Source organism: Anneissia japonica, unplaced genomic scaffold (assembly GCF_011630105.1).
Source record: "Anneissia japonica isolate Jap-2015-1 unplaced genomic scaffold, ASM1163010v1 scaffold1417_len1240632_cov203, whole genome shotgun sequence".
Classification (NCBI taxonomy): domain Eukaryota; kingdom Metazoa; phylum Echinodermata; class Crinoidea; order Comatulida; family Comatulidae; genus Anneissia; species Anneissia japonica.
The window spans coordinates 68,527-79,849 of NW_022727891.1; the positions used below are offsets into that span (position 1 = coordinate 68,527).

Below are 11,323 nucleotides of genomic sequence, written 5' to 3' on the forward strand. Positions count from 1 at the left end.
TTAGACACAGAACGCGCATCGCGTATGACACAAAATGGCTTCTAAATTCTCAATGTCGCATGCCCTTTCTACTATGGCTCCATCACAAGTGCGAGACATCGCAAGTGTGAGCCAGCGAGCCATGACGTCACGACAATAGATAGAGACGTTAACGAGTTGTGCAAGGTATCGGCTGAGATTTTATTTTCTTGGTCAATTTTCACAAATCAAATTGCAGTTTATAGAAGTATTTAACAAGCTCGCGGTAAAAAAAAATCAGATGTAACAGACATTGCGAAGTACCCACAATTAACAAAATAAAAACTAACACCATAAAACGAATGGCGCGCATAGACTAATAATTGACGGCTGTACTCGCAACTAGTATCGGATTGTCGATGCCACAGTAAAAATCAAAGGACTGTACGCACGCGCTATGTTCGAGAGCGGAAAATTACCTTGGCCTGAATACGTCCCTGAAACAGCCGCAAGTACAACAATAAAAATATAAAGAAAAAAAATAATAAATTCAAATAGGAACACACCCACCTTCCACAGCTAATGCACAGTTTATTTAGGTGATTTTTAGTTATTTTGAAGCATCGAGGGCTTGACAAATTTAAATTTTGTATTGCATTAAAAAAGTGCATTAAAGAAATATACATATATACATATCATATATATAATATATAATATTATATATATAATATATATATATATATAATAATAATAATAATAATGATAATATATATATATATACATGTAAATGGATTGGGAGCATTCAATACGGTACCGTACATTCTGTTAACCGAGTCGTCGGATACTATTTAAATTATATGATCATCTACACACATGGCCGCCGGTGAGTTATGTTCCGAACTCACCGATTGATAGACTACTATAATTTTAGAAATTAAAAATAAAATATTATCAATAACAATAGTTATCATAATACTATTGTCCAACTATATCAACTACATACAAGGCGCCGATGAGATGTGTCCAAACTCACCGATTGTCAATATTCTATTTGAAAAATAACAATAACATTAATATAATAATAATAATAATAATAATAATAATAATAATAATACAATAATCTCGATGATAGTACAATATGTTATATATGCATTAGTAGTATAGGTCTAGTAACAGTAGTATTAGTTTAGTAATAGTATAGTAGTATTATTGTTGTTTCATTTCTTTGACAGTCTACTAAATCCTGGCAAAAGCGGTTCTTCGCGTGTCATTGGAACGGAGAACGGGCTCACAGCTCTCGCCCTCGCCAAACAAGCTTTTATTCGTTTCCTTCTATTCTCTTCTTTAGTTTTGCTTTCTGGGTTACGACTCTTTCCGTCTGATTTAATTTCTTCTTTGTTGTCTTTTTCTGGTTCTCCTTTTTCATCTGGTTCTAACTTTGGTTCTTCTCTGTCATCTGGTGTTTTTTCTTCTTTTTTTTCTGCATTTTCTTCTACTTTTTTTGATTCAGGTTGTTCTTCGCCACCACCTGGCTTTTTCTCGGATTTTCCTTCAAAATTTGATTCCTTTTCGTCTGAATTTTGTTCATTGTCATCTGATTTTGGGGCGTCGTCATTGTCTGCTTTTGCTTGCTGCTCTTCATTTTCTGGTTTTGGTTTGTTTTTATCCGACTCTACGTCTTCGTTCTCATCTTGTGGTTTATCGTTATCTTGGTTTTGTTTTTCATTTTCGTCTGAAAATTCGTTTTTCATTTCGTTTGATTCTGGTTCCTTTTTGTCTACTGGGGTTTGCTCGTCCTTTTTGTCTTCATCTTCTGGTTTTGGTTCGTTTTTATCTGACACTCCGTCTACGTTCTCATCTTGTGGTTTATCGTTATCTTGGTTTTGTTCTTCATTTTTGTCTGAAAGGTCTATTGCGTTTGAGTCTGGTTCTTTTTCACCTATTGTGTTTTTCCCGTCTTTTTGGTCTGAGTTCAATTTGTTTTCATCTACTTTTGGGGCTTCATCACTGTGCGAATCATCACTTTCTGTTTTTGGTTCGTTTTCGTCTGTTATTTGTTGGTTTCCATCCGGTTTTGATTCATTGTGTTCGTCTTGTTTTTGATCAGAGTAGTTTTCATCATTTTCCTCTGATTTATTATAACAAATAAGAAAATTTAATTAAATGTTATAAACCTGCGTCTCCACAAAACATATTATATTTTTATAACATTAGCAAACATTATAAACGTAGTACTTATATCAGTTAATGACGTTAATACAACGTTGCAGAAACGTTAATAACGTATTAGGTTGGACATTTTTGGTAATAGAAAAATACGTTTTAAACACCAACTAACGTTATTATAACGTCAAATTTTTAGCTGGATGAATGTTTCAAGCAAAAAGAAGTACATTTCATTTCACACATAGGCCTATGCCCAATTTTGTTCGGTTTTTAAATAGAATTTTCGAATTAAAATGATTCTTTAAATGCATGGTGCTGCCGTAGTGAATCTATTCGATATAGGCCTATAGGTCTCAATTTCCACAAAACTCATGCGCTCTAAAATCAACATGCGCTGAACTACCAGTCAATTATACAGTAATAAAAACGCTCTTTGCCCACCCTATATCGCGAATACAGGTTATGAGATTGATATATTTTCACCTGTCTTAATCGTCGGATCTTCGCTACCATTAGGATTCCCCATTTCTGCCGGTTCTGGGTCTTTATCTTCGACTGGAACCTGTTCGTCGGGTTTTTGAGGTTGAGGATAATTTTCTTCGACTGGTTCTTGTTCGTCGTGTTTATCAGGAATGCTTTCAGTAAGCGGTTCACTTTCGTGGATGTCTGGTTTGCTGCATGTGGTATTCGGAAGCTGCAACAGCTGCACGTTTTCATTCAGGAAGACTTGTTCTCGAGGATTAAATTCATCTTTCTGCTCTTGCGCGTCTTCTTTGGGTAAATTCAATAATGGCGGTACATGGATTTTCTCAGTTGTGTCTTCCTCTTCTGGTTTTTGCTCCTGTATTTTATTGGTATCGTCTTTCTCATTGCTTGGGTCTGTCACAAGTCCTGGTATATCATTCTCGTTGTACTCTCCTCGGGGACTAGCTGTCCGACGTTCTGATTGTGGCTGCGAGAAGAAAATACAATACGAAATACGGTTCAAATACAAGTTCATAAACAACTACACAAAATCTTAATAGGCGAAAATGAGATGCAAGCAGCAGTTTCGGGATACAAAGTAACAGTCAAAATAGGGTAAAAACGTGTTTTTTTTTTTAATCTGGCATTAAGCAGGTACCACTTTAAGAGCCCATCACAAGATTTAGCACATTTCTGCTCCTTTTGTCATCGTCGGAAGACAGGCATGAAACATTTGGTCTGGGTTTCGGTTTGTATGCGTATTAATGAATGGAAAAAATAATGGCCTTAAAATAGCAAAAGAATCACTGTTAATTGTGCAATATTTTTGACAGTCACAGGTTAATATGTACTCTTTCAATAATGATGAAAAACATAAGTGACATAATAAGGTAACATTCTTACTGTATGAAGATCAAACTCAGACATGTTGGAGCCATCATCATCCTGTAAGCTCTCAGGTGGTCTTTCTATAAACAAAATTTATAAACTTCAGACGTCATTAATCGATATAAATTTACTTCAACTAATGTCGATTAATGACGTAATGTTTAGGCCTGTGTAATAATCTATGAGAAGGCATAATTAATACTCGATAACGAAAACCAACTTGAATGTTGCTAACGAATTAATTATATTTGTTTCTTATGTCTACAATATTATATTTGTATAAGTGACGCAATGACGTCTGAATCTGCCGTTATTGGATGGGATGTTATTTTGGAATTTACACATGATTTCAAGACCTAACATTTTGATAGCATGTCCCATCAAATTACTTTGACCTGGCATGCCAAAATCGGTTCGGACAAAAGTTGTCTATCCATTTGATTTCCACAATAAAATATTTTGTCTTACCCGAAGTATAGCATAAAAGAGGGGACTGGCGAGTCGGAGGTAAAACTCTCTGAAAGAAAAAAAGCTTTATTAGCGTTCAGTCATCCTTATATCTGTCTCTTATACACATCTAGATGTGTATAAGAGACAGCAATAATACGTACCAAATGGTTCCTGATGCCGAAAAAGATTAAGAGATAAACTGATAAGATCAATCCAAAGATGGCAAAAAATAGTTGATAGCCTAGTGAGTTAATATGTTTGGTGGTCAGTCCGCCAAAGAGCCACGTACAACCCGCCAAGACACACACGACGCATATATCTCGTAGAGTAATTCTGATGTTAAAAAATGTTTTACAAATTATGAACAGTTAAGTAAGTAAAAATGGAATCTCCAAAATGCTCTCTAATTTACCTCTTTATTTTATCATAATTAATTATATATAGTAGGCCTATAACTTTAGGGATCCCGTCTTGTCGATTAAATGCGATGAGGGCGTATGCTCTGTTATTAACTAGTTCCGCCACATATATGAATTAGGCCTAAATTTATTAGAAGCAAGTATAATTTAGATTAGAAACATACAAATAGGTACTTACACGAGATAAATCTCTTGGTGGTTGATTGCTTTATATATCCCCTTGTTTTGGTTGTAATTGATGAACATTAGGCAACTAATACAGCACTAAGTTAAAAAAAAAAATCATCATATGTATGCTAAAAGCAGTCATTTATGTAATAGATCAGTCAGAACAAGAGTAAAACGCACGTGTTGTCCTTCAAATTCATATAGGCCTACGTTTGCATGTACTTTTACGTGACGCGCGCTGTCATTTTGATGAGACCTTAGAAACAATATCCTGGCCGGGGCTTGACTTGAATAATACAAGGTAATGGACCGGTAGTTTGAATATTTTATTTCAAATGATGCTGTCTTAATATAAAATCTGGATGTAATTATCAAAAAGTATTTAAATTATTCAAGATTGAAATAAAAAACTACTTACAAGCATAATAACGACAACTGGGAGTATATAGGCTGCTAAGAAACCTTTGTCGGCAGACAACCAGCATCTAAAATTGAAAATAAAAGAATTTAGTAACGTGTCGCTTTTTATATAAAAGCATAGACTAAGACCTCATAAGAAGAAAGTTATTTTAGTTTGAAAATGATTGCTCAATTTTAAATAAAACCCCTGAACATCAGTTTAACATCTTGGGTAGTGCGGTTCAGTGGGTCGCTTAACGAAAAGGCATTTTAGAGGGGCCCAGGGAGGGAATTTCGCAAGTTGTGGGTCTGCAGGTATTTTCCCCATTTCTCCATTATTTTTATTTCGAAAAATTTAGGGGGGGGGGGGGTGAGCGCCTGTCCCCCGAATTCGCCACTGCCCAGGCTAAGGTTTGTCGCTCCATACTACAACTATGTGGAACGGGTGCGGGTAAAAGCCATTAGGGTACGTGGCATGCAAGCAAGTATTTTGAAATTGTTTTACACGTTCTAATCTTAAAATGCCCCGCTCGACCTATTTGGAGCAAAATGAAATTGCTGATGATATCCTGGGGCCCCTCAGGGTCTGGGAGCTTCTGGCTTTAGCCGGGTGAGAGCTTACTTGTTACGCCAATAAAAAAAGGTACATTATAAATAGGCCTACAATATAAAATACACAAAAAAGGACGTAAGCTATTAATAAAATACTTAACAAGAATTTAATGTAAACAAACATTTACTCATGTATTTCATAATGCTATTTTAAATATTGAACATATTTAACAATTTCATAAACAATATAAATTATATAATAATAATAATAATAATAATAATAATAATAATAATAATAATAATAATAATAATGATAATAATAATAATAATAAGCATTACACTTCTTCAGTGCCGTATCCGTCGTAGTATCCAGCCATTGACAAAAATGTTATCACTAGAGGCAGGCACCATCCAGCCACAATGTGAACGATGAGAATCTTTCGACTTTGAGGAAAGGGTGTTATCATTGTGAAATGAAGATAAATTCCCTCCAAAAGAATCCACATGAAAAATACCAGCAGGAAAAAGTGGAGGAAAATTGCAGTTGCTCTACATCCACTCTAATAAAGGGAAAAAATGGAAGAACCACGCTGAAACGAGGCTAGTTATAATGATGAAGATAAAGATAATGTGGGTGATGATGATGATGATTATCATTATGATTTATACCAATGGCCATGGTAATAACGTTGTCGTCGTTATCATCATCATCATTATCATCCTCATCATCATCGTCATCTTCCTCAGAAAACAATGTTGAAGAATAAGAATATTATTATTTTATTGTGAGCCTGTCTGTCACCATTACATTAAAATAAATTATGATTAAAATTTGATAACAATTGGCCTAATACTATAGATATATATGATTATCTTTAATCATATAATGATTGTGTTGAATTTATAAACTTGTTATTATAGTACAATAACAATAATATAATAATATTAATTATTATTAATTATTTGTATTATTATAATTATTGTTATTAACTATCACCATTGTATTATGTTCGACTTACAATCGTGTGCGTATCTTCGATGCCGGCTAAGAATGTTATAAACGCTAACAAAAGCGAGAGAATAAGATTGGCGTGGACAATGAGCCACGACTCACGGGTGTAAAACCTGAAATAAATTTTGAGAACTTGTCAACGTTATATGTATATTTTAACACATACTCAGCTATAAAATAATGTTTACAGTCACTGTAATGTTATTATTTATATTTAATACCGCAAAACAATCAGGGCAGATTTAGCAAAGAAAATTATTGATCTCCCAACACGAATCATATGTTATTTCCGGGCATCTATAAAACATTCCCCCGGATCCCCTAGGATAGTGTTGTCCCTCGATAGCACCCCACCTCCCCCCACCCCCACTTTTCGGACATCTGTGGATCCTCCCCTGACAATTTAATCTGTAGAGTTGACAGAAATGTGCTGAGATGTAATTATTTTTACTGCCAGGACTGGTTGTCATAATGATAGATAACATTGATAAGCAATCCAGGGGCATTTAAAAAAAAGGGTTTCTTATATTTTATTATGTTTTGAATATAAAAATCGCTGTTGTGATATCATTGCAACTGACGGATAGCTGTACTATTGAATGTGGTTGCCATACCACCTTTCTGTTACCTAATGCCTGTGTACCTGTGTTGTTTTGTATACTCACGTGACCCATAGAATGATGAAGAGTGCAATGAAAAGCAATATAAGCCCAATTATGATGAAGACATACACAATAGTTGCCAAATCAATAGTGCTAGGTAACTATGGGGAAAAAATAAACACGGAAATACTAAACATATACGAAAAAATGTAAAGATAGAGGATAACAGGTCATTATGGCTATACAAATCATTTAGAACCATTATAAAAATATAAATATCAACTAGTTAAGCAAATATTTAGAAAGAAATATAAATAGAAAACATTTACCATTCCATATACAGTGCATATTCGACCATAAGTGTTAAAAATTGCAGTAGACTTTTATGCATTTGCTTACCAATATTAATTTCCATCTGAGATGCACAATTTCATCTTTAGATTTTCAGACATGCATTCATCGTTCGCTTGCTGTTTAAAATACTCATATTTATATATAATATGATTGGCTATCGTGCGAATGACACTGTTGAACGCGATCGTGTGACAAGCACTCATAAAGTAAAAAGTCACTATTAAGGTTCTACTAGAGCAATTCAAACGCGTCACACAGAGTACCGTATTATTGCTTTAGTGTGCGTAAAGCGTGAAATCTAGTGTGAAGCAAGCTTAATAAACATAGGCCTACCTGTTCAACCTGTACTACAATTCCAAAGTTAGTTGTATGATCACACGCGCACTGCATTAAGCTGTTGCTCTCAAGAGTAACTTCACATCCTTTTGTGGACCAAGTTCTAAAACGATGAATGATCGCAAAAAAAATCATATTAAAATAATTAATATGTATACTAATTTTCTTCCACAAATCCAGTGGTAAATTCACGGTTAATTAATGAGTTAAGCAGTGGCGTATCTAAGGGCTTGTAATGGGGGTGGGGGTGTTAAAGAGGTAAGGTGAGGGAAAGTGACATGGGGAGGAGAAGTGACATGGGGATGGGGCTCGATGATCAAGTGAGGGGGCGCTAGCTCACAAAATAAAGTAAAATGAGGTGATTTTTAACTGGAGCATAATTTTATATTCAGCAAATCTACAAATGTTTATACTTACTCCGAATATGTATCCCAAAACGAACAGGTAGTAGTTTTTTCTTCTCGAATGCCATCTTCTTCTTCACTTTCCTGAGATAGAATCTGAATGAACAAAAGATTATCATGTAGGGGATACACCGCTAATGATGAACATTTTTGTTTAGTTTTAAAGTCGAGAAAACAAATATGTGATGTATTACATATTTTGCATTTCATCCAGTACGTTTTGGACGCAATGCAAAGAAAGGACTCACATGTTTAATGCTATTATACTTAACTTTTTTTAGCCTTCTCCTTCAGAATATTTTTTCTATTCGGTATTGTTTAATTATTTTTTTCTTAACATCGCAGAAGATCCATTACCTAACTCAATTTCTTTAAAACTATAATATTACTTACAGTGTCATATTCCAAGGCAAATTCAACAGCAACTGACTGAATTTCAGAGTTGGTGAATACAGAGCAAGAAATAACCCCACTTGCCAATATTTCCGTTTCACTAAATTACAAAAATGTAGAAGAACGTCAACGTAATGCAAAGGTTTATACAGCACCCTCCGAATATGTTGAACAAAACTACACAACACCTGTTATGTTTAATTTGATGTATGCTATTTCTGAAATTATGATTTATATAAATCTATAGAAAACCATGCCATTTTATTCATTTCCAGCTATGTATCTTATATCATGCCGTACATGTCGTTTGAATTTAAATAACATACCTTTTGATTTCTTTTTTATTTCTTGACTGCGTTGAATCGAATACAGACTTGTCGTAATAAATTACTGACAACCCAATTTGGCCTAAGAATCAGAAAGAAAACAAGAACTTAAAAAATATTATTGTGGTTAACAGCATTAACCTGATAATTTATTTTGTTATTATTATAATTGTTACTGTAAATAATTGTTATCGTTGTTATCTTCGTTGTTGTGCAAAGTGCAATCTCTTCCACTCCCTGGCGAGTACTAGTCGTGCTTGCAATTTAATGCCGATACATGAGATTAATACATTCAATACCACGTCATCCAAGCAGGCACCCTTTTATAATACTGGGTTATTCGAGGGAGGCGTTTATTTTTTTTCGCTGTAAAATAGATACGTAGGCCTATATGGAGTAGTAAATAAACGCCCCATAATTTCACTGTAAATATGGAACGACAACCATAATTATCCTCAAAATGGATTATTGCGTGATTATAAAAACTTATTGATCCCAACCAGAATAGACTACTGCTTCAGTAGAAATTTAAAAAATGTCTTGAGAATGATGTTGCTTCTATTAGATTTATTTACGGTCACCTGGGGGGGGGGCGTTTACTTGAAGGAAAAATATTCGAGGGAGGGGTTTATTCCAAATGAGGCCCTAGAAAGGGCATTTATTCGAGGGGCGTTTGTTCAAAGTGGGGCGTTTATTCGAATAAATAAGGTACAGTATATGGATTCAACATTGGTATATCCACAACAATATTATCATAATTCCTTCTTACTTGTAACCCCGTCTAAAGCTGACTCTGCGACCTTCATATAACCCAAAGAGTTTACTGAGCTTTTCTTGCTTTCGTCGATTGTTGATGAAATATTCGAGTCAGAATTAAAGAAATTGAAAACCAATAACTGAGCATCAGCAGCAGAGTCTATGTTCATAATATTAACCGCTGTCAACGATAATATATTTATATTTTATTAATAATGTAAATTAATATTGATAATAATTAATCAATCATGACGTTATTATTTGTTATGACAAGGTGACATAAACAATTAAATAATTGAGTTGGTTATGCTTTATTCGGTTTTTCATGAAAGCAAAACGTAAATACAAGACACAACAGACGACTTTAGAATATTGGATGACCCATAGAGTCGATAAACATCGGCATAATTACAATGGGATTCCAAAAATAAGAAATTGAAGGCATTAAAATATAATAAAGACATACATTATAATGTAATTATTATTATTGCATATATAAATATATTAATTAATGATAAACCTGTATTTTCAGAGTGCAGAGTGAAATTGCTTCCGGGCGGTAAGCTTCCAGCAGATTTGACGAGGATGGTTTCCATGGAGACAGCAACTCCTAATGCTACATCTTCATCCTGAATAATAATTTCAAAATTGTATCAGTCAACTTTAATTTGTAAAACTACAATCAAAAAGACGTTTTATACAAAATATATAGTATAGTAAACTTTTTTGTTTACAAAATCGCTTTAATTGGGTTAATTGTTCACTGCGCATTTGATAATGTTTTTTTAATTGGAGCGTTATAAATTTCTGCATATTATTATTATTATTATTATTATTATTCAATTTTATGATTATTTATACAGTACAGTAATAAGTTGTAGCAAGTTAATGAAACCTTGTCAAAAGTGCCACATTTTTATTAGTTTGTCTGGCTATTAACACGTCTAATTCATATGACCTATGACATGTAAAGCTTGACTCCACAGTTCAAGACAATTTCTAACCTTACATTAATTTAAATTATTAACTTACCAGATTTTGAATAGGACTGAACAAATTCTCTGCAACATCTCTTACATTCTAACGGGACAAAACACAATTATGTATCAGAAATAAATGCAGAATAGTAAAATAACGAAAGATAATACAAATTATATTTACATTTATTAATAACAGTGTTTTATGATATTAGTTTTCATATTCGATTCTTATATGTTCAGTACCTCATGTATATTCATTAAATTTCTGTATGTTTTACAATAGAAAATGACATAAAACAAACCTTAGCTCTAATTCTGATATCATCTTCACTCCCTCCTTGATCAAACGATGCAATATCTTGTAATGCAGACACGAGCATTTCAACGTCATCTTTGCCTAGCTGGTTACCGTCATTTTCATTCAAATACTCGGCAGATACGGAAAGTACACTGTCCTGGGTTAGATTTGTTACAGTTGACATCTACAAAAAAATGTTAATAATAATGACGTAATAAAATAGAAATATTATGCTTCAATAAAGAATCTCATGTGTTGTGACCTGGTTGGAGCAATTGTATTCACACACCCAAATTCCTCTTCTATAAAATTTAATAAATATATAAATAACATATATATAGGCCTATATATATAATGTATATATTATGTATGTAATATAGTGGCAACTGGCATATAT

The 11,323-nt window shown here is 33.6% G+C and overlaps 2 protein-coding genes across 2 annotated transcripts in view; both read right to left on the reverse strand.

Moving 5' to 3' along the window:
- Positions 1–759: 759 nt before the first annotated feature.
- On the reverse strand, positions 760–3,988 carry LOC117113920 (clumping factor B-like). The gene is made up of 4 exons (XM_033257431.1): positions 3,946–3,988; positions 3,493–3,557; positions 2,608–3,076; positions 760–2,086 (listed from the first exon to the last, which is right to left on the reverse strand). The coding sequence occupies exons 2-4, from the start codon at positions 3,514–3,516 to the stop codon at positions 1,176–1,178; spliced, it is 1,404 nt and encodes a 467-aa protein (XP_033113322.1). The 5' UTR covers positions 3,517–3,557; positions 3,946–3,988; the 3' UTR covers positions 760–1,175.
- Positions 3,863–11,323, reverse strand: part of LOC117113927 (adhesion G protein-coupled receptor L3-like) — a 15,594-nt gene continuing 8,133 nt past the window's right edge. The window contains exons 6-20 of the mRNA XM_033257438.1: positions 10,931–11,110; positions 10,681–10,728; positions 10,169–10,277; positions 9,662–9,829; positions 8,893–8,974; positions 8,567–8,666; positions 8,187–8,269; positions 7,767–7,872; positions 7,143–7,240; positions 6,485–6,590; positions 5,805–6,025; positions 4,933–4,999; positions 4,525–4,610; positions 4,089–4,260; positions 3,863–3,994 (exon numbers count right to left, since the gene is read on the reverse strand). Coding sequence (XP_033113329.1) covers positions 3,863–3,994; positions 4,089–4,260; positions 4,525–4,610; positions 4,933–4,999; positions 5,805–6,025; positions 6,485–6,590; positions 7,143–7,240; positions 7,767–7,872; positions 8,187–8,269; positions 8,567–8,666; positions 8,893–8,974; positions 9,662–9,829; positions 10,169–10,277; positions 10,681–10,728; positions 10,931–11,110 — 1,758 coding nt within the window. The remainder of the gene's footprint in view (positions 3,995–4,088; positions 4,261–4,524; positions 4,611–4,932; positions 5,000–5,804; positions 6,026–6,484; positions 6,591–7,142; positions 7,241–7,766; positions 7,873–8,186; positions 8,270–8,566; positions 8,667–8,892; positions 8,975–9,661; positions 9,830–10,168; positions 10,278–10,680; positions 10,729–10,930; positions 11,111–11,323) is intronic.